Genomic DNA, 23,525 nt, shown 5'->3' with positions numbered 1-23,525 from the left:
GTAATAAAGCCATTTTGTGGGGAAAAACTCATTCTGATCGTCTCATTCTCCCCAGTGGGCGGGCCTGGCTGCCAAGTGGGTGGGCCTATGCACTCCAAGGCCGCACCGCTGCACCGCTGGCTGCACCGCTGCCCAGTCATGTGAAATCCATAGATTAGGGTAACTTAATAAAATCGTTTTAATTGTTGCATGTTGTGTTTATATTTTTGTTCAGTATAATTGTGTTCTATTGGGCATCTCTGTTTAAGTATGAATGCACTGTATGTGCGCACACACATGACAGTTAGTGGGTATGTGAGGGTTATTTTGCAATGCATACAGTATGCAGGAGCTGTGTGTGCTTGTCAAACAGTAGGCTAACAGAGCCCTGAGGGCCTCCCATTGGGGGAAAGGGAAGCACCAGTCACACATCAGCTCACACACAGTAGCCAGCAGGCAGGGTGTGGGCCTTATTGCATATCTTCACACATGTCAAAAATGAGGGACCTAAGCAAAACATACCCCAAAGCACTGCAGCAGCTTTGCATGTTGTAGGTGATATACTGTCAGCTGAATTCAAATGCGTACCATGCCGAGTGGCTGTAGATACGTTTATGTTTTTAATATACCAGATTCCCACCTTTACTTCCAGTTTCTCCCAACTACTGTGTAGCTATATATTTCAGTACAAATAAAGGTTTACCAAAAACAGTAGTTGTCTCCCTTTCACTTTTTCCATATCTGTCTTCTTGATTGCCTGTCTAAATAAGTGTCTCTCTAGTTTTGCAAACTTTTTTGCCAACTGTGAATCGCATTAAAAACAATGTTTCAGCTGCAGGATGAATTCTTGGTTGTGTCTGTGTGTCTGCTCTAGCTGCCTTCCTGGGAGACATTGCTTTGGATGAGGAAGACCTGCGTATGTTTAAGGTGGACCGCATTCTGGATGTTATTCAGAGGTCCATCCAGACCTTCAACGACACAGATGCAGGTACAGTACAGGAGCCATGCTGGACATAAGAGGATTCACAATTGGGGTCAATGTAGGGTGTGTTCACATATGACTGCCATCTGAGTTGCAAAACCATGTATGAATTTTAAATGAGGGGTTACATTTGTTTTCTGAAGGGACTGAGTTAAAATTGATTGAATGACCTCAACCCTGCATGGGTTACATATCTGTTTGCATGTGTTTGTTCCAGTGAATGGTTCGTTGTCCAGTGAGAGCAGTAGGAATGACATGTCTCCAGACAGCCATGGGCAGGGCTTTCGCAGGAGGAGGGCTGCCACCTCCAGACCAGAGCGGGTGTGGCCAGATGGGGTCATTCCATATGTAATCAGTGGGAATTTCAGTGGTGAGTTCTGACTAGGAGATAGAGAAATAACTTAAATTGACTTGATTTTCAGATGCTTCATTGATTGTTAACGTCTCTCCATCAGTCTGTATATATCTACAGTATAGCTACATACCATAACTTTGTAGCATTATAGAGAATAAATCATTATTTGTTTGCCTTTGATGTTCAATCATATAAGTTGTCTACTAATGTACGACATCAGTAATTCAATCCACTGAGACTCTCAGTGCAGTCCTTGATTAGGGCACTTGAAGGACCACCCTCCCTTTTAGGCAGCCAGCGAGCGATATTCCGTCAGGCTATGCGTCACTGGGAGAAACACACGTGCGTGACCTTCATTGAGAGGACAACGGAGGAGAGCTACATAGTCTTCACCTACCGGCCGTGCGGGTGAGTGACAGGCCATTGTTGCAATAGATTTTAGACGGGTTAGTTGAGAACGTCACCAAAATGAAGCTCATTCTTCAATGCGGCAGAAGGTTGTGATTCTAGATGGCCAGATAGATAGCAACAATGACAAGAAACTGCGATGTGGGGAATTTTAAGTGACTCGTTTCAGCTAGTTTTATCTTGTTATTTTCACTGATCTAACGTTGATGCTAATTTGGCATAAATTCGCTAGCTAACTAACCAACAACTGTAACGATGTATTTGAGAGGCAAGTTCTCATATGTTTTCAATAAATATTGGAGACGACGTTATTTTTATTTATTTTTTTATTTCACCTTTATTTAACCATGTAGGCTAGTTGAGAACAAGTTCTCATTTACAACTGCGACCTGGCCAAGATAAAGCTCAGCAGTTCGACACACAACAACACAGACTTACACATGAAATAAACAAACATACAGTCAATAATACAGTAGAAAAAAAGTATATATACATTGTGTGCAAATGAGGTAAGATAAGGGAGGTAAGGCAATAAATAGGCCATGGTGGCAAAGTAATTACAATATAGCAATTAAACACTGGAATGGTAGATGTGCAGAAGATGAATGTGCAAGTAGAGATACTGGGGTGCAAAGGAGCAAGATAAATAAATAAATACAGTATGGGGATAAGGTAGTTGGTTGGGCTATTTACAGATGAGCTATGTACAGGTGCAGTGATATGTGAGCTGCTCTGACAGCTGGTGCTTAAAAGCTAGTGAGGGAGATTTGTGTCTCCAGCTTCAGTGATTTTTGCAGTTCGTTCCAGTCATTGGCAGCAGAGAACTGGAAGGAAAGGCGGCCGAAGGAGGAATTGGCTTTGGGGGTGACCAGTGAGATATACCTGCTGGAGTGCGTGCTACGGGTGGGTCCTGCTATGGTGACCAGTGAGCTGAGATAAGGTGGGGCTTTACCTAGCAAAGACTTGTAGATGACCTGGAGCCAGGTCGTTTGGCGACGAGTATGAAGCGAGGGCCAGCCAACGAGAGCGTACAGGTCGCAGTGGTGGGTAGTATATGGGGCTTTGGTGACAAAACAGATGGCCCTGTGATAGATTGCATCCAAATATAGTGTACATGTTGTCAACAACCTAAGCCAACTCTGTCTGTTTTGTCCCATAGTTGCGCCCATAGTTGCGCCCAGTTGCTAAACAACCAACCCGTCTATTAGGATACCAAATCTTTTCTTGTCTCTCCAGGAAAGCTCAATGCACACACCTACTACTTAGAAGTCCTTTATACCCACCTGCTGGTAAATTACAGCTCTCTCCTGATTTTCATCAGTACAGCTCCATCCCACAGAACATTGCCAGTTGCTTCTGGGTTGTGGCCTTCTAAGCTGTCCTTGACACAGAATATATGTTTTTCCTATGCAAAAGAATGCACTTCAGGCAGGAATGCTTCACTGTCATTTTAGCCTATATCTTCAGCGCCTGTGGTTTCAAACCTGGTGATTATCTCCATCAGCAGCAACTACATGCCTCCACATTGACCTTAAACGTTTTCACAATGTCTGCCATTCAGACAGGGTTCATACTTCTCACTGCAGGACTAATTGCCCTTTCTTCTCCCATATTCTTTGCTTAAAACAGATTAGGATTGGCTACAAATGTATAGTCTAGCAGTAACACTCATCCTCGGAACCACATACAGATGCCGGTTTAATCCCTTCATCAGCCCTATGAATTTCTCATTCCGCTGCTCTTTTTCCCTGCTTCTTTGCTCCTGTCATTTCACAAATAAATACAAATATGTAAGGAGTTAGAAATTCTGTTCTCCTTTGAAAAAGAAAGAAAGAAAAGACTGGGAGCAAGGCTGTAAGATAGTTGTTCTACACAGGGGATTTGATTCTAGACAGTGTGTAAGTACACAGTTTTTTTGGCCAGGGCTGACTTGTAAAAGAGTTGTAAATCTCAATGTGACCGCTCGTTAAATAAAGGATAAAAAATAAAGTGTGTGTTGCCTGCATGTGCTGTGCAATTGTTTTCAACCTGTTACTGTATGTGTGTTTTTGAGTGTTTTTGCGCCTCCTATAGCGACGTTTGCTCCAAAACTAGCTGAGATCGTCACAAATTGCATGTGACAAAAAAAGAAAACCTGGAACCTTGCCTCAGAGCAAAGTCTTTGGTCTGTTTCTAAATCTGGGCTTGGTTTTCATGTGTGACTGACCATAGAGCTAGAGCTGTATTGTATTTCTCCAGTTGCAGAGTTTGACCATACTGGGTTATTGAAGTGTGCGGGGTAAACGGTCAAATCCTTCGGCCGCCTTTCCTTCGCCACCATGGCCTATTTATTGCCTTAACTTACCACATTTGCACTCACTGTATATAGACTTTTTGTTTTCTTTTGTTCTACTGTATTATTGACTGTATGTTTGTTTACTCCATGTGTAACTCTGTGTTGTTGTATGGGTCAAATTGCTACGCTTTATCTTGGCCAGGTCGCAGTTGCAAATGAGAACTTGTTCTCAACTAGCCTACCTGGTTAAATAAAGGTGAAATAAAAAATAAATAAAAATAAAAATCAATTTTCATTCAGCCAATTCAGGGGACAAATTAGAGTCAACTTATGAACTGAGAGTACAAATCAATGGGTAGTTTTTCAATTCAATAAATTTAATAACAAGGTATTATGTGTGCTGAATTGACTGAAGTAAATGTTAATCAAGCACAATCTGTGGGAAAAGGCCCACTGTCTCCCAAGCGTATATATCCCCCCGAAAGACTGTGTCTCCCACTGCAGGTGTTGCTCCTACGTGGGCAGGAGGGGCGGAGGTCCCCAGGCCATCTCCATAGGAAAGAATTGTGACAAGTTTGGGATCGTTGTGCATGAACTGGGCCACGTGATCGGCTTCTGGCACGAGCATACACGTCCCGACCGCGATGAGCATGTTAGTATTATCAGAGATAACATCCAGGCAGGTAAGTCTCTCTCTTTCTCTCTGTCTGCCTGCCTGTTTAGTCACATTATTGAATAATACCTGATTTTAGTCTGATCTTGATTCTTCCCATTTGTCCCAGGACAAGAGTATAACTTCCTGAAGATGGAGCCAGGGGAGGTGGACTCTCTTGGGGAAGTGTATGACTTTGACAGCATCATGCATTACGCACGGAATACCTTTTCAAGGTTGGTACAAAGCAACTGATTAATTATAGGCTCTGTTTGGTTCATTAGGTACTGTCTGGTTGGACATTCTACTCCTTAGGATCAACATGTAATGTATTCGGTCCTTCAGTTGAGTATTATTCACACAAGTACTTTGCTTTTCCCCTGACATATTCTAGTCAGGTCAAATAGAAAAGTTATGCAGTAAAGCATCTCCAAAGCATCTGCATATTAGTTGTCTGGTATACAATAAATGAATAGTGCCCTTTATTAAGCTATGTAAATTGATCATATTATCTTCTTTTTTTAATATCCCCCAAGACCCCCCCCTGTGCATGATAAATCCTCTTATTAGTATACGTGTTAGAATAACAATGTCACTGTCAGGAACTGGTTGTCTTCCAGCAAAACTAACACTTTGCACATAGTTATTCTGCAAATAACCACGGGAAGCCATGGGGATTGGGTCCTGAGTGGAATGATTTCACAGAAGACAGACGTCTTTTCATTTCAGTCTCGTGCATGTTGTTACCCTGTTGCTTTTTCTGTGTTTTACTTTTTTACCTCCACCAACACTTTGCAGGCCAGGGTCGTGGAGGCGGGCCAGGGTAAATATAGGGCTGCCAGTTGGGTCTTTGTATGTGACAATCTGGGCTGGAGTGGCCTTGTTCTCTTGCATTCAGGGCTGGGCTCCACAGAGCCCTTTGGCACAGCCTAAAGCCCTCATTCAGAACACTCTGTTTGCACATGCCTGCCATTCAAGGGTGCATCGCCATGGGAACTGGGTGATGGTGAGCTCCCTAACTGGCTGCTGGGGGACAGAAAGGGAGTTCAATAAAGTAATAAAGTGTCAAACAGGAACCCCATGTGAAAATATCTTATTATGGCTTGCGCCTCAGCTGTCCCAACTCATGACTGCTTTTCCAGTGGAAATGGAGTTTACGAAAGTTAAATCAGGAAGGCTGGTCTGAATGATCATTTAACTTCATTCAGTAAGCACAACATAATTAACTTTGTTTCCTTTTCTACGGGCCTAGTGGGAATGAATACAAACGTATCATCATCAGCATAGCGTCTTGTTTCTTCTCCTCTTTCCTAATAGCTATGTGCGGAATGTGATTCACCTATTTACCTTAGCCTACAGATGTAGGATATTAATTTGAGACAGTTTGCTACAGCAGGAAATCCTGCACCAACAGGATATGTGAATTATTATGTGGATGTTAAACCACAGCATTGTTGAATACTTGTTTCTGATTGGCTAGAAGGGCATTCTAGAATGGACATTAAAACCAAATAATGGGACAGTTGGAAAAGATATTGGGACAGTCGGAAAAGATATCGGGACTCCTCGTAATCATGATGCAATATGCACCTACACATGCAGACTGTACTTACAGAATGCTAAATCAACAACCACAGAAACTGAAATAGGATACATTGTAAACACAGGTCCAACGAGGAAAAAATGTAGCTACGTAGCATTGATTTGTTTTTGCAGAGAAATATTTTTTTTTTTAGCATCTGATGACCTAACGAGGTGAGTGATGAACCGGCTGTCGCTATGCTGTCCTCACACATGTTTCTAGTTTACAATGCTATCTCCTCGTAATCAACAGTCATTGTTGACGAGTATCCTGACGAGAAGGCAAACTTTTCTAGCTAATCGGGCATCATCAGCTAATCGTTATGGATGTATCAAAATGAATGTCGATAGGAAACGGTTTAAACAAACGCAAATGCAGCTAATTTGCTGTTATACTGGGTGAAGAGGTTGTGACCGTGTTAGCCATAGTTAGTTGGCTAGCTAGCAAGCAAGGGATAAGAACGTTACCACCAGCATGGCAATGGAACATAAACAATGAACGACTGGGTCGCGTCAATTAAAATCGAACTAATCGAATGAAAAATGAGAAAGCTTATAAAAATGAAAATATCAACCACAACAACAAAAAATGATGCCGGTAAATGTGTGCTTTAGTATTATTTTCTCTGGTATAAGCATGATAAACGCCTCCATTCTGTACATTACCTTGGAAAAGTGAGCTCCACAAAGGATGCTGCGTCGTCTATTATTTCCAAGGTATGTATAGAACAGAGGCGTTTATCCCGCTTATACCACAGTTGTCAGCAGATGTTACAAAGTGCTTATACAGAAACCCAGCCTGCAAGCAATGCAGATGTACTATAGAAGCACGGTGGCTAAGAAAAACTCCATAGAAAGGCAGGAACCTAGGAAGAAACCAGGCTCTGAGGGGTGGATAGTCCTCATATGGCTGTGCCCAGGGGAGATTATGAGAGTACATGGCCACCCGTTCATAGATGACAAGCAGGGTCAGATAATAAGTTGTTTTGGAGGATATAATGAGGATGTAACAGGTCATGTCAGGATTAAGGGGCGAGCGGGCGGGAGAGAGGGAGAGAGGTGTGTGTGTGTCCGGGACAATGTAGCACGTCAGTGTACCATAGCTAAGTGGACTGAGGACGGCCAGGAAGTCCTGAGGCCTGGTCCTAGGACTCAGGTCCTCCGAGAGCGCAATTGGAGAATCAAAGACAGTATACTTAAGTTCACACAGGACACCAGATAAGACAGGAGAATTACACCAGATAGGACAGACTGACCGTAGCTCCCCGGCACATAGACTATTGCAGCATAGATACTGGAGACTGGGTCGGGGGACTCTGTCCAACGATACCCTCGGATGGGGCCAACCAGGCAGGATATAACCCCGCCCACTGCCAAAGCACATACAAATATAGATCAATAGGAGAAAGCCCTGCCTCCAGCTGTTTGCTTAGAAATTCTATGCCTTATCCGGGTAGCTGGAGAGTAGAGCATTGCAGTAGTCTAATCTTGAAGTTACAAAAGCATGGAATAGCTTTTCTGCATCATTTTTTTACAAAAAGTTTCAGATTTTTGCAATGTTACAAAGATGGAGAAAAGCAGCTCTTCAAATATTTTTTCTTTGCGATGACTGTACAACCATCCAGATTATTGTCAGATCAAACAGCAGATATCTTTGTTTATTTGGACGTAGAACTAGCATCTCTGTTTTGTCCGAGTTTAAAAGTAAAACATTTGCAGCCATTTTGGCAATTTTGGGCCTTCACCATGTTTTATCGAAATATACAGCTGCACCAGAGTGAAGTGTTTTTTAAACCTGAAGTTTGCATTCCCTGCTGTGCAGGAAATTTTATCAGCAACAAAGGAGTGATCAAATTAAGATCCTACATCTGTTTAAGCACGGCACAATAATGCACATTCCTCACGCTTGTTGTTTAACCCATGGGTTCACTCTGGCAATTATCACCTTCCTCTCTCTCTCTCAATCAACCAAATCTTGGGATGTATTTGTATGTCAACTTACCCTCATTCTCTTACTTGCTGTTTTTCAGCAACTGTTTTGGGGTTTGATGCCATCACATCATCTGGCGCTGAGGATTCCCCAAACGCTTTAATAAAATGTCATATTGCATTCCGTCTTTGCTGTTCATTCAGTTAAGCCTGTACTCGATTGAACTGTTGTTAAAGATGGTAATATCTAAGATGAATGGTTTTGAATTTCTGCAGTAAAACCAAAGTTTCCTCTTGTCCATTAATACAAGTGAAAACTTCAGTTCTGCAAAGAGAGAATAGGTATAGGTCTCTCTTATTTACCCTCAGTGTTTGTGTTTGTGTCTGAACCACAGAGGCATTTTCTTAGACACCATTCTACCTCGCTATGATGTAAATGGAGTCAGGCCACCCATTGGCCAGAGGACAAGGCTGAGCAAAGGGGACATCACACAAGCTCGCAAACTCTACAAGTGTACAAGTAAGACAAATCTGACTTGGCAGGCCCCCTGACTGCTGGTTCTTTGGCTGTCCCTATAAGAGCACCCTTTTTGGTTCCAGGTAGAACCCTTTTTGGTTCCAGGTAGAACCCTTCCATTTTACCTGGAACCCAAAAGGGTTCTTCAAAGGGTTCTGCTATGGCTACAGCCAAAGAACCCTTTTAGGTTCCAGATAGCACTTTTGTTTCTAAGAGTGTAGTATTCTCACTATGAAATGTCAGAGAGAACATGCTGATAAACCCTGCACAAGGTCTGACTACTACCACCCCTGCCTATTCAAAAGATGACGACTGATGATTACTGTGTTAATTTTTCTGAATCTAAGACAAGACCGTGACGACAAAGCTGTGACATTAGTAGATGAATGGACTTGGGTTGTCATGGTCGAAAGGAGATTGATTGTTTTTTTGTTTCTTTGTTTCCAAAAATTGGAACTCAGTTTATTGTTGTAATCTGGAGAACTCAAGCCCCAGGAATGGCCAACGTTGTTAAAATTCAACAACCAATAAATCAGCAACCATTCAAGTGCTAAGTGTTGTGCCTCCTTTTTGAGGCTAAGGGAAATCTACAGTATGTTGAGACATCCGAAACGAAAGCTTGTCTTTTTGAAACCCAGCGATGTTTTATTTTGAAAACTGCCTTCTTTCTCTATTGTAGCTTATGCCATTCCTGTGGTGTGTTTAGAGTCTGTTAACGTTTTTTTTACCATGTGCTGTTTTGTGGGCAGGGTGTGGGGACAGCCTACAGGACAGTAGTGGAAACTTCTCCTCTCCAGGTTATCCCAATGGATATGCAGCCTATGTCCACTGTATCTGGAGGATCTCTGTCACACCTGGAGAGAAGGTGGGTTGAAAACATCCAAGGGCTAGCTGTCAAACTCTGTCTTGTGGAAATAGTTCACAACTGTGCAGCAAGTTTCTCAGTGAGTTAAATCAGTTCTAGGGTTGCAAAGCTACCGGTAATTTACTAAAGTTACCAGAATCTTCAGTAATTTTGGTAATTGACAGAAAATCTATGGCAATTGATCGTAACGTTGGTCATTTATATTTGAATAACTTAAAAAAAGAGTATTCATCTATTATAAACTCGTATAAAAACGTCCCTTTTTCATGACCCTGTCTTTCAAAGATAATTCGTAAAAATCCAAATAACTTCACAGATCTTCATTGTAAAGGGTTTAAACACTGTTTCCCATGCTTGTTCAATGAACCATAAACAAATAATGAACATGCACCTGTGGAACGGTCGTTAAGACACTAAAAGCTTGCAGACGGTAGGCAATTAAGGTCACAATTATGAAAACATGAAAAATTCTGAAAAACACCAAAAGAATGATGCCCAGGGTCCCTGCTCATCTGCGTGAACGTGCCATAGGCATGCTGCAAGGAGGCATGATGACTGCAGATGTGGCCAGGGCAATAAATTGCAATGTCCGTACTGTGAGTTGCCTAACACAGCACTACAGGGCGACAGGACGGACAGCTGATCGTCCTCGCAGTGGCAGACCATGTGTAACAACACCTGCACAGGATCTGTACATCCGAACATCACACCTGCGGGACAGGTACAGGATGGAAACAACAACTGCCTGAGTTACACCAGGACCGCACAATCCCTCCAACAGTGCTCAGACTGTCCGCAATAGGCTGAGAGAGGCTGGACTGAGGGTTTGTAGGCCTGTTGTAAGGCAGGTCCTCACCAGACATCACCGGCAACAACGTCGCCTATGGGCACAAACCCACCGTCGCTGGACCAGACAGGACTGGCAAAAAGTGCTATTTTCTGACGAGTCGCGGTTTTGTCTCACCAGGGATGATGGTCAGATTCGCTTTTATTGTCGAGGGAATGAGCGTTACACCGAGGCCTGTACTCTGGCGCGATATCGATTTGGAGGTGGAGGGTCCGTCATGGTCTGTGGCGGTGTGTCACAGCATCATCGGACTGAGCTTGTTGTCATTGCAGGTAATCTCAATGCTGTACGTTACAGGGAAGACATCCTCCTCCCTCATGTGGTACCCTTCCTGCAGGCTCATCCTGACATGACCCTCCAGCATGACAATGCCATCAGCCATAACTGCTCATTCTGTGTGTGATTTCCTGCAGGACAGGAATGTCAGTGTTCTGCTATGGCCAGCGAAGAGCCCGGATCTCAATCCCATTGAGCACGTCTGGGACCTGTTGGATCGGAGTGTGAGGGCTAGGGCCATTCCAGCCAGAAATGTCTGGAAACTTGCAGGTGCCTTGATGGAAGAGTGGGGTAACATCTCACAGCAAGAACTGGAAAATCTGGTGTAGTCCATGAAGAGGAGATACACTGCAGTACTTAATGCAGCTGGTGGCCACACCAGATACTGACTGTTACTTTTGATTTTGACCCCCCCTTTGTTCTGGGACACATTATTCCATTTCTGTTAGTCACATGTCTGTGGAACTTGTTCAGTTTATGTCTCAGTTGTTGAATCTTATGTCCATACAAATATTTACACATGTTAAGTTTGCTGAAAAAAAATGCAGTTGACAATGAAAGGACATTTCTTTTTTTGCTGAGTTTTTCTGTGTCCATATAGTGCATTCAGAAAGTATTCAGACCCTTGACTTTTTCCACATTTTGTTCACGTTACAGCCTTACTCGAAAATGTATTAAATTGTTCTATTTCCTCATCAATCTACACACAATACCCCATGATGACAAAGCAAAAACAGGTTTTTAGAAATGTTTGCAAATTTATTTAAAATAAAAAACGTAAATATCAAATGTATATAAGTATTCAGACCCTTTACTCAGTACTTTGTTGAAGCACCTTTGGCAGCTATTATAGCCTCAAGTTTTCTTGGGTATGACGCTACAAGCTTGGTACACCTGTATTCGGGGAGTTTCTCCCATTCTTCTCTGCAGATCCTCTCAAGCTCTGTCAGGTTGGATGGGGAGCGTCACTGCACAGCTATTTTCAGGTCTCTCCAGATATGTTTGATCGGGTTAAAGTTTGGGTTCTGGCTGGGCCACTCAAGGACAGTCAGAGGCTTGTCCTGAAGCCACCCCTGCGTTGTCTTGGCTGTGTGCTTAGCGTCGTTGTCCTGTTGAAAGGTGAACCTTTGTCCCAGTCTGAGGTCCTGAGAGCTCGGGAGCAGGTTTTCATCAGGGATCTCGCTGTACTTTGCTCAGTTCAACTTTCCCTCAAACCTGACTAGTCTCCCAGTCCCTACCGCTGAAAAACATCTCCACAGCATGATGCTGCCACCACCATGCTTCACCGTCGGGATGATGCCAGGTTTCCTCCAGATGTGACGCTTGGCATTCAGGCCAAAGAGTTCAATCTTGGTTTCATCAGACAAGCAAATCTTGTTTCTCATGATCTGAGAGTGTTTAGGTGCCTTTCGGGCTAACTCTGTGTGAGCTGTCATGTGCCTTTTACTGAGGAGTGGCTTCCATTGGCCTGATTGGTGGTGCTGCAGAGATGGTTGGCCTTCTAGAAGGTTATCTCGTCTCCACAGAGGAACTCTGGAGCTCTTTCAGAGTGACCATCGGGTTCTTGGTCACCTCCCTGACGAAGGCCCTTCTCCCCCAATTGTTCAGGTTGGCTGGGCAGCCAGCTCTAGGAAGAGTCTTGGTGGTTCCATGCTGCATAAATATTTTGGTACCCTTCCCCAGATCTGTGCCTCAACTCAATCCTGTCTCGGAGCTCTAAGGACAATTCCTTCGACCTCATGGCTTGGATTTTGCTTTGACATGCATTTTCAACTGCGGGACCTCATATTGATTTTTTATTTTATAAAAAAAAAATGTATTTAACTTTTAATTAACTAGGCAAGTCCATTAAGTACACATTTTTATTTACAATGACGGCCTTCCAAAAGGCAAAAGGCCTCCTGCAGGGATGGGGGCCAGGGATTAAAAATAAATAATAAATACAATATAAATATAAATATAGGACAAAATCACACATCACAACAAGAGAGACAACACAACAAAACATAAAGAGACCTAAGACAACAACATAGCAAGGCAGCAACACATGACAACACAGCATGGTGTCAACACAACATAACAACAACATGGTAGCAACACAACATGGTAGCAGCACAAAACATGGTACAAACATTATTGGGCACTGACAACAGCACAAAGGGCAAGAAGGTAGAGACAACAATACATCACACAAAGCAGCCACAACTGTCAGTAAGAGTGTCCATGACTGAGTCTTTGAATGAAGAGATTGAGATAAAACTGTCCAGTTTGAGTGTTTGTTGCAGCTCGTTCCAGTCGCTAGCTGCAGCGAACTGAAAAGAGATCCAGGGATGTGTGTGGTTTGGGGACCTTTAACAGAATGTGACTGGCAGAACGGGTGTTGTAAGGGGAGGATGAGGGCTGCAGTAGATATCTCAGATAGGGCGGAGTGAGGCCTAAGAGGGTTTTATAAATAAGCATCAACCAGTGGGTCTTGTGACGGGTATACAGAGATAACCAGTTTACAGAGGAGTATAGAGTGCAGTGCTGTGTCCTATAAGGAGTATTGGTGGCAAAACTGATGGCCGATTGGTAAAGAACATCTAGCCGCTCGGGAGCACCCTTACATGCCGAAATATAAATCGTGTCTCAGTAATCTATCATGGGTAGGATGGTTATCTGAATCAGGGTTAGTTTTTGGCAGCTGGGGTGAAAGAGGAGTGATTACGATAGAGGAAACCAAGTCTAGATTTAACTTTATTCTACAGCTTTGATATGTGCTGAGAGAAGGACAGTGCACCGTCTAGCCATACTCCTAAGTACTTGTATGAGGTAACTACCTCAAGCTCTAAACCCTCAGGAGGTAGAAATCACACCTGTGGGGAGAAGGGCATTCTCCTTACCAAACCACATGACCTTTGTTTTTGAGGTGTTCAGGACAAGGTTAAGGGTAGAGAAAGCTTGTTGGACACTAAGAAAGCTTTGTTGTAGAGCATTTAACACAAAATCCGGGGAAGGGCCAGCTGAGTATAAGACTGTATCATCTGCATATAAATGGATGAGAGAGATTCCTACTGCCTGATCTATGTTGTTGATGTAAATTGAGAAGTGCGTGGGGCCTAGGATCGAGCCTTGGGGTACTCCCTTGGTGACAGACAGTGGCTGAGACAGCAGATTTTCTGACTTTATACAGTCGTGGCCAAAAGGTTTGAGAATGCAAATATTACATTAAATATTACACAAATATTAATTTTCACAAATTCTGCTGCCTCAGTTTGTATGATGGCAATTTGTATGTAGTCCAGAATGTTATGAAGAGTGATCAGATGAATTGCAATTAATTGCAAAGTCCCTCTTTCACATGCAAATGTACTGAATCCCAAAAAACATTTCCACTGCATTTCAGCCCTGCCACAAAAGGACCAGCTGACATCATGTCAGTGATTCTCTCGTTAACACAGGTGTGAGTGTTGACAATGCTGGAGATCACTCTGTCATGTTGATTGAGTTCGAGTAACAGACTGGAAGCTTCAAAAGGAGGGTGGTGCTTGGAATCATTGTTCTTCCTCTGTCAGCCATGGTTACCTGCAAGGAAACACGTGCCGTCATCATTGCTTTGCACAAAAAGGGCTTCACAGGCACGGATATTTCTGCCAGTAAGATTGCACCTAAATCAACCATTTATCGGATCATCAAGAACTTCAAGGAGAGTGGTTCAATTGTTGTAAAGAAGGCTTCAGGGTGCCCAAGAAAGTCCAGCAAGCACCAGGACCGTCCCCTAAAGTTGATTCAGCTGCGGGATCGGGGCACCACCAGTACAGAGCTTGCTCAGGAATGGCAGCAGACAGGTGTGAGTGCATCTGCACGCACAGTGAGGCAAAGACTTTTGGAGGATGGCCTGGTGTCAAGAAGGGCAGCAAACAAGCCACTTCTCTCCAGGAAAAACATCAGGGACAGACTGCACTCTGCACTCTTTGAGAGAGGTAGTTAGCAAACCAGCCCAAAGACCTCTCAGAGATACCAATACTCCTTAGCCGACCCACAAGAATGGAATGGTCTACCGTGTCAAAAGCTTTGGCCAAGTCAATAAAAATAGCAGCACGATATTGCTTAGAATCAAGGGCAATGGTGACATCATTGAGGACCTTTAAGGTTGCAGTGACACATCTGTAACCTGAGCAAAAACCAGACTGCATACACGAGAGAATACTATAGACATCAAGAAAGCCAGCCAGTTGATTATTGACAAGTTTTTCCAACACTTTTGATAAACAGGGCAAAATAAAAATAAGCCCATCTGACCCAGATGGTTTTTTGGGGTCAAGTTTAAGGAGCTCCTTTAGCACCTCGGACTCAGTCACTGCCTGCAGGGAGAAACTTTTTAGCGGGGCAGGGGAAAAAGAGGGAGAAACATCGGGGATAGTCACATTAGAAGGGGTGGGAGATGAGGAAATGTTGGACAGGCAAGGAGGCATCCTGACTTAATGAAGTAGTGAATAAAGAGCTCAGCCATGTGCTTCTTGTCAGTAACAACCACATCATCAACATTTAACTTCTCTAGGGCCAGTGGAATCCCGTGGCGCGTTATTCAAATACCTTAGAAATGCTATTACTTCAATTTCTCAAACATATGACTATTTTACACCATTTTAAAGACAAGACTCTCGTTAATCTAACCACACTGTCCGATTTCAAAAAGGCTTTACAACAAAAGCAAAACATTAGATTATGTCAGCAGAGTACCCAGCCAGAAATAATCAGACACCCATTTTTCAAGCTAGCATATAATGTCACAAAACCACAGCTAAATGCAGCACTAACCTTTGATGATCTTCATCAGATGACAATCTTAGGACATTATGTTATACAATACATGCATGTTTTGTTCAATCAAGTTCATATTTATATCAAAAAACAGCTTTTTACATTAGCATGTGACGTTCAGAACTAGCATACTCACGATAAACGTTCACAAAAAACATAACAATTATTTTATGAATTATAGATACAGAACTCCTCTATGCACTCGCTATGTCCGATTTTAAAATAGCTTTTCGGTGAAAGCACATTTTGCAATATTCTAAGTAGATAGCCCGGCATCACAGGGCTAGCTATTTAGACACCCACCAAGTTTAGCCCTCACCAAAGTCAGATTTACTATAAGAAAAATGTTATTACCTTTGCAGTTCTTCGTCAGAATGCACTCCCAGGACTTCTACTTCAATAACAAATGTTGGTTTGGTTCAAAATAATCCATAGTTATATCCAAATAGCGGCGTTTTGTTCGTGCGTTCAAGACACTATCCGAAAGGGTAAAGAAGGGTGACGCGCCTGACGCGTTTCGTGACAAAAAAATTCTAAATATTCCATTACCGTACTTCGAAGCATGTCAACCGCTGTTTAAAATCAATTTTTATGCCATTTTTCTCGTAAAAAAGCGATAATATTCCGACCGGGAATCTGTGTTTTAGTACAAAGAGAGAGAAAATAAAAACATGGGGTCGCCTCGTGCACGCGCCTCAGTCTCATAGTACTCTGACCGACCACTATCCAAACGCGCTAACGTTTTTCAGCCAGGGGCTGCCTCGACATCATTCAGCTTTTTCCCGGGTTCTGAGAGCCTATGGGAGCCGTAGGAAGTGTCACGTTACAGCAAAGATCCTAAGTTTTCAATAAAAAGAGTCAAGAAGCTCAAGGAATGGTCAGAGAGGGCACTTCCTGTACAAAATCTTCTCAGGTTTTTGCCTGCCATATGAGTTCTGTTATACTCACAGACACCATTCAAACAGTTTTAGAAACTTTAAGGTGTTTTCTATCCAAAGCCAATAATTATATGCATATTCTAGTTTCTGGGCAGTAGTAATAACCAGATTAAATCGGGCACGTTTTTTATCTGGCCGTGTAAATACTGCCCCCTAGCCCTAACAGGTTAACCTCTTACATCTAGGCGTTCCGCTAGCACCTGCTCCAATATCCAATGATGGGCGTGGCGCGAAATACAAATTCCTCTAAAATCCGAAAACTTCAATTTTTCAAACATATGACTATTTTACAGCATTTTAAAGACTTTCGTTAATCTAACCACACTGTCCGATTTCAAAAAGGCTTTACAACGAAAGCAAAACATTAGATTATGTCAGCAGAGTACCCAGCCAGAAATAATCAGACACCCATTTTTCAAGCTAGCATATAATGTCACAAAAAAGAGTCCCGAGTGTGGGAACAAACATAGTCTGTCCCACGGTTGGGTATGGAAAGTTTGTAGTCAACAAAGTATGCAGGAGTCATGAGGCAAATAGCAAAATGCACAATAATTTTTTAAATTATATAATGACTTGGGGCTAGCCATTGTAAGTTCAGAGTCACTCACCCCAACAGTGCGTGAGTGCTGGAGGCGAGCGAAAGCTCGGGAGAAAGGGATGAGTGTGGAGGGGGTACCTGTACCAGACAGGGGGAGACAGGCCAGGGCAGACGGTGAACAGATCGCCAGGTGGAATCCAAGCAGCAGTGCAGCAGGCAACGGGAGCAGGTGTCACACCCACTTGGGAGAAGCTTTTATTTCTGGAGGCAGATTTCTTGTAGAAAATGCCAGTGAATGGTCTTTGAACAGCAGGAGGGGGCTTCAGGGGATGCTTCAAATAATCCTGCTACTTGTTGGGCCCAAAGGCCTCGACACCGTTTACTTCGCACCTTAGTGCTAATTGAATTTGTATCTGATTTGTCCTTCCATGCCTGGGAGCCTTAACTCAGCATTCAGTCCCCGTAAAATAAATCATTGTAATGTACTTTTTCATTTTTTCTTAGGTAGATAGGTGTGTGCCTTTTGAAATCATGTCGAATCAATTGAATATACCACAGGTGGACTCCAATCAAGCTGTAGTAACATCTCAAGGATGATCAATGGAAAGAGGATGTGTGTATATTGAGGATTTTAATTATTTAACCTGTCTGGGAACCTGGGACGCTTGCGTCCCACCCTAGTCAACAGCCAGTGGAATCGCGTTGCGCGAAATACAAATACCTCATAAATGCTATAACTTCAATTTCTCAAACATATGACTATTTTACACCATTTTATAGATACACCTCTCCTGAATCGAACCACGTTGTCCGATTTCAAAAAGGCTTTACAGCAAAAGCAAAACATTAGATTATGTTAGGAGAGTACCCAGCCCAAAATAATCACACTGCCATTTTCAAAGCAACTAGCATGCATCACAAATACCCAAAACACAGCTAAATGCAGCACTAACCTTTGACAATCTTCATCAGATGACACTCCTAGGACATCATGTTACACAATACATGCATTTTTTGTTCGATAAAGTTCATATTTATATATAAAAACAGCATTTTACATCGGCATGTGACGTTCAGAAAATATTATCCCTCAAATGCTTCCGGTGGATCAGCGCTACAATTTACAAAATTACTATTCGAAAACATTGTTAAAATGTAATATTGTCATTCAAAGAATTATAGATTAACATCTCGTGAATGCAACCGCATTGCCAGATTTAAAAATAACTTTACTGGGAAATCACACTTTGCAATAAACGAGGTGCTATGCTCAGAAAAATAGGCTAGGCGATACAGGTTAGCGCCATCTTGGAACCATCTAAAATCAAATATACTATTGTAAATATTCCCTTAACTTTGATTATCTTCATCAGAAGGCACTTCCAGGCATCCCAGGTCCACAACAAATGTAGTTTTGTTCGAAAAAGTTAATAATTTATGTCCCAATAGCTCCTTCTTGTTAGCGCGTTCCGAAGGCTACTCATAATGTACTGAAGCGCACGGGACTTGTCGCCATGAATGTGAAAAAATATATATATTTACGTTCGTTCAAACATGTCAAACGTTGTATAATATAAATCGTTAGGGCCTTTTTCAATCAGAGCTTCAATAATATTCAAGACGGACGATTGCATTGTCTTACTAAACGTTTCGGAACGAAAGGGTACCCATGGGCGCCCGCGTCATAGTAGTAATGGCCCTCCCTCTATGACCAACTTTCCAGGCCTCTCGTTCGGTCAGTTTTTACCGGAGAAGAATCAAACCACTGTAAAGACTGTTGACATCTAGTGGAAGCCTTAGGAAGTGCTAAATGAATCCTAACTCACGGTGTGTTTCATAGGCAAAGTGTTGAAGGTGATTCCACAAATCAGATTTCCACTTCCTGCATAGAATCTTCTCAGGTTTTGGCCTGCCATATGAGTTCTGTTATACTCACAGACACCATTCAAACAGTTTTAGAAACTTTAGAGTGTTTTCTATCCAAATCTACTAATTATATGCATATTCTAGTTACTGGGCAGGAGTAGTAACCAGATTAAATCGGGTACGTTTTTTTATCCGGCCGTGCAAATACTGCCCCCTAGCCCCAACAGGTTAATACATTTTAGAATAAGGCTGTAACGTAACAAAAAGTGGAAAAAGTCAAGGGGTCTGAATACTTTCCGAATGCACTGTATGTGACCGACTGCCTCGATTCAGTCTTATGCAGCAAAATTAGAAATTGTGTTGGAAAGTAGAGACTCAGAGTTATAAAATAGTATATCATACACTGCAGTTGAGGAACAATGGGAATGTAATTCTGCTTTGAAAGTTGATAAACTTGTAACCCCACTTTTGAGAAAATGGCCTTGAATGTTTTGGTACACCTACTGGAGAACTCTTTTTTGTCTACACCTATTCATCATCGTTCACACCCTCTTAAGCCTTAACCCTACCCATCTTTTTAAGGATTCACATGTGAGGCTATGTGGTAAACACATGCTATATCAAATCAAATCTAAGTTTCTTTGTCACATGCACAGGATACAGTACAGAAGGTGTAAATGGTACAGTGAAATAGTTACTTGCATAGCAGCAATATCAAAAACAGAAAGTGTCTAGATAAAAATACCTGGCTAATTTGATGGATCATGTAATAATCCGGCCAAAATGGAGTCTTTTGTTTAGACATGTAGCTAACTAGCTAAACAATGAACCGGCATAATCCCAATGCATACTACTACCAATATAAACATTGTCATTAGCTGTAGTATGAATCTGTTGGTAGCTGAAGCTAACAAACTAGGTTCAATGTTAGCTAGCTAATATTAAGCTATAACTAGCAATGCAAATGGTTTTCTGATTCGAATAATATTACTACACAGATCATACACGTAACGTTAGCTATTGAGCCAGCAAGCTAATATTTGCTAGCTAACTAACAGTATTCTTTAACTTGCAATAAAAATGACTTATTGACAAAATTAGAAACTTATATCTGAAAATGTAGCTAGACTCTTACCCGTATACATGGGTGAATGCTTCATGGCAGACTGGAACCATTTAACTACGTGGCATGTGCAGAAAGTAGCCCATCACATTTTCCAACTGATCTGTCGATAACACCTGCTAAATTCAGGGCTTCAACGTTGTTGACAAAAGTAGCAAAACTTTTGTATTTCTCGATGGCTAATGTTATATCTTTCAAAAACGGTGAGGTAGAAAGGACTGTCAACACATACTGAACAGCTCACATTATAGACGGAAGCATGCTAAATGGAAAACCAATCCAAACATCTCCCGGCATGTCCAGCCCATCCATTATCTCAGTCAATCATGGCTAGCGTGAATGTTCCTGTCTTTTTCCGTGGCTGAACAATCTAGACTCTTAATTTAACGATTTTATTTGTATTTATGGATGGAATACAAGTTTGTTATTAAGGCACATGAAGTTCACGTTTCAGAAGGCATTTCTGCCAAAAAAAAACGCATTTTGATAAAAAAAATTATGTTTACGTTCAAATGCCGCTCCTGTGAAGTAGTGATGTGCGACATACACCTAGTTTCCTGAAAAGAGTCACATTTTGTCCATGAGTTTTTAGTAGATAGACCATATGGTTGAAAAGAAAATAGGCTAATTAATGAAAAAAGCATTTAATCAACAATGGCATTATTTTCAATTATCTCTGCAACTCTTCCAACAATTGACTTTTTTCACAAACGACACCAGTTTGACACCAACACATTGACAACAAATACATATTGACATAGTAAAATAAATCAAAATGTGTAAATTAAAATTAAAATTATATTTCATGCTGAAACCCTCATATTAAACACCAATGATATTCACAAAATTGCTGGTTTGTATTTAGGACAATGTTTTACAGCGTTGTCATTCTATTACATTTTTTTTAAATTATCTTATTTAATTATTTTATATATTTTATGTGATAAAGCCACACAGAGGGCCAGAGATTATTACAGACACCTAATCTGATGTACCCAAAAGGGCCATTAGATATATTGTGATAGATTACATAAACTCCTTGAAAGATACCAAGATTCTGCTAGTTTACTGGTAAACTTTGCAACCCCTAATCAGTTCACTTGACAACAAATATACGGTATCCTATAACAAAGAGGAGGATAGTTCTGGTTTGATTCAAGTGAGGTGCATTGGCCACATTGCCTGACAACTCAACCTGAATTTAAATCCGCTGCTCTATCGATCACTTGAGAAGAAACGCTTGACTTCCTCTTACCTTTATGTGCTACCCTTAACAAACTCTACTCCTTCCTTTCTTTTATCTCTCCCTATCTTCATTTCTGTCTGTCTGTCTGCGTGTCTGTGTCTGTCTGCGTGTCTGTCTGTCTGTCTGCCTGTCTCTGTCTCTCTCACACACAGATAATTCTGAACATTACTGCCATGGACCTCTACAGGAGTCACTTGTGCTGGTATGACCATGTGGAGGTCCGAGACGGGTTCGGGAGAAAAGCCCCTCTGAAAGGTCTTTACTTGGAAAAAGGTTTAGAGTAGAACCCATCCATAGAGAACTCTCCAGAGAGGTCTGCTATCTACATCTGCCAATAACTATTTCAGGAAACATCCAATCAAGTTAATGTTCACCTGAGATTTTTAAATCCTAGAGCAGAAAAATGTTAGAATGGTTGGAATGTACAATATGTTCAGAATAATAGACTGATGCATAAAGATCAGACATCGCCAGCTGTCTGTGTAATAGTGATAAACTATGCCTCGGATTCAATCCAATCGCCCCTTTTCAGCTATGCACCTTTTAAAGGCAGTGTTCCCTCATTCACGGAGACCGCATTCACAGTAAACTTTGCACATGTCAGCACAATCGGAAATTACCTTTAAATGTAAATCGCACAATAAGGTGTATCTAACTCAGATTGGAATGAATCCTGGCCCAAGAGCTGCCTGCCTCGGTGTTGTTATTAGTCATTACCCTGGAGTTGTTCTGGTGTTTTTGTTTTATCTTTTGCATCAGGCCGTTACTGTGGGGACAGTCTACCTGGCCCTATCGTTTCCACGGATAGTCGGCTATGGATAGAGTTCAGGAGCAGCAGCAACTGGGTGGGCAAGGGCTTCTCAGCCGTGTATGAAGGTAACATCAGCAGTTTGACCATAGTCCATATTGTTTATATTTTGTTTATATACAGTACCAGTCAAAAGTTTGGACACATCTACTCGTTCAAGGGTTTTTCTTTATTTTTATTATTTTCTACATTGTAGATTAATAGTGAAGACATCAAAACTATGAAATAACACATATGGAATCACGTAGTAACCAAAAAAGTGTTATATATTTGAGATTCTTCAAAGTAGCCACCCTTTACCTGGATGACAGCTTTGCATTCTCTCAACCAGCTTCATGGGGTAGTTACCTGGAATCCATTTCAATTAACAGGTATGCCTTGTTAAAAGTTAATTTGTGGAATTTATTTCCTTCTTAATGCGTTTGAGCCAATCAGTTGTGAGCTTACACCGCGGGACTTTGAGGTACCCAGCATCAGATTCATTGCTCCAGACCACCGCAGGGGGGAGTTAGAGCACACATTAATCATTTGGGTCCCAAAGTTTTTATATGACCAATCATTTGGAGTGGTTCCAATGATGAATTTGACGTTATGCCACCCGTCGCTGGCGACAAAAAAATGACGGTGGAAGCAAATGTAAGTAATTATAACGAGTCAAGCAAAGAATGTATAATTGAGAGGAATATGTTAATGTAGAGACAAACGATTGTGCATATTTTTTAGTCATAAAGTTAATTTACGAAAATCGCTATTTAGCAAGTATTTTTTCAGTTATATCCAATACCAGGTGTATCAAAATTCATTCTTTGAATGATGCTGTGTCTGTATGTATGTATTACAATTATACACTTCAACGGTGTTTACCACTGCCGCTCCTGGGACATCAATGATTACACATTGTAACTATGCAATATACTAGAAATATGATTTAACCTGTTGGGGCTACAGGTTAGCAATGAACCCCGAGACGGGATTGCTAACAAGGCTGGAAATTCAAAACATCAAAAATCTAATAATTTCAATTTCTCAAACAATCAACTATTTTACACAATTTAAAAGATAAACATCTCCTTAATCTAACCACATTGTTCGATTTTCAAAGAGGCTTTACGGCAAAAGCATAAAGTTAGATTATGTTAGGACAGTACATAGCCACAAAAGTACAAACATCCAGTTTCAATTCAAGGTCAGGCGTCACCAAAAGCAGAAACCAGCTAAAATTATGCACCAACCTTTGACAATCTCCATCAGATGACACTCCTAGGACATTATGTTATACAATACATGCATTTTTTGTTCCATCAAGTTCATATTTATATCCAAAAACAGCATTTTACAGTAGCGTGAAATTCAGATTTTTTTCTTCTCTGAAATGCTTCCGGTGAACATAACAAAATTACTATTCGAAAACATTGGTAAATGATAATATTGTCATTCAAAGAATAATATATTATCATCTCGTAATTGCTACTGAATGGCCAGATCTCAAAATAACTTTACTGGGAAATCACATTTTGCAATAAACGGGGTGCTATGC

The 23,525-nt window shown here is 41.5% G+C and overlaps 1 protein-coding gene across 2 annotated transcripts in view; it reads left to right on the top strand.

Annotated features, from left to right (window-relative positions):
- The window catches only part of bmp1 (Bone morphogenetic protein 1), a 58,350-nt gene that overhangs the window by 6,569 nt on the left and 28,256 nt on the right, over nucleotides 1-23,525 (top strand). For both annotated transcript variants that reach the window (XM_014138167.1, NM_001173597.1), the window contains exons 2-10: nucleotides 854-967; nucleotides 1,179-1,331; nucleotides 1,607-1,724; nucleotides 4,504-4,682; nucleotides 4,782-4,887; nucleotides 8,557-8,681; nucleotides 9,428-9,543; nucleotides 21,333-21,435; nucleotides 21,940-22,056. In XM_014138167.1, the coding sequence (XP_013993642.1) occupies nucleotides 854-967; nucleotides 1,179-1,331; nucleotides 1,607-1,724; nucleotides 4,504-4,682; nucleotides 4,782-4,887; nucleotides 8,557-8,681; nucleotides 9,428-9,543; nucleotides 21,333-21,435; nucleotides 21,940-22,056 (1,131 nt within the window). The remainder of the gene's footprint in view (nucleotides 1-853; nucleotides 968-1,178; nucleotides 1,332-1,606; nucleotides 1,725-4,503; nucleotides 4,683-4,781; nucleotides 4,888-8,556; nucleotides 8,682-9,427; nucleotides 9,544-21,332; nucleotides 21,436-21,939; nucleotides 22,057-23,525) is intronic.

This window comes from Salmo salar, chromosome 13 (assembly GCF_965601325.2).
Source record: "Salmo salar chromosome 13, fSalSal1, whole genome shotgun sequence".
In the NCBI taxonomy this organism is placed as follows: domain Eukaryota; kingdom Metazoa; phylum Chordata; class Actinopteri; order Salmoniformes; family Salmonidae; genus Salmo; species Salmo salar.
Note: the sequence above shows the minus strand (reverse complement) of the source record. Positions and strands in the feature narration are given on the sequence as shown.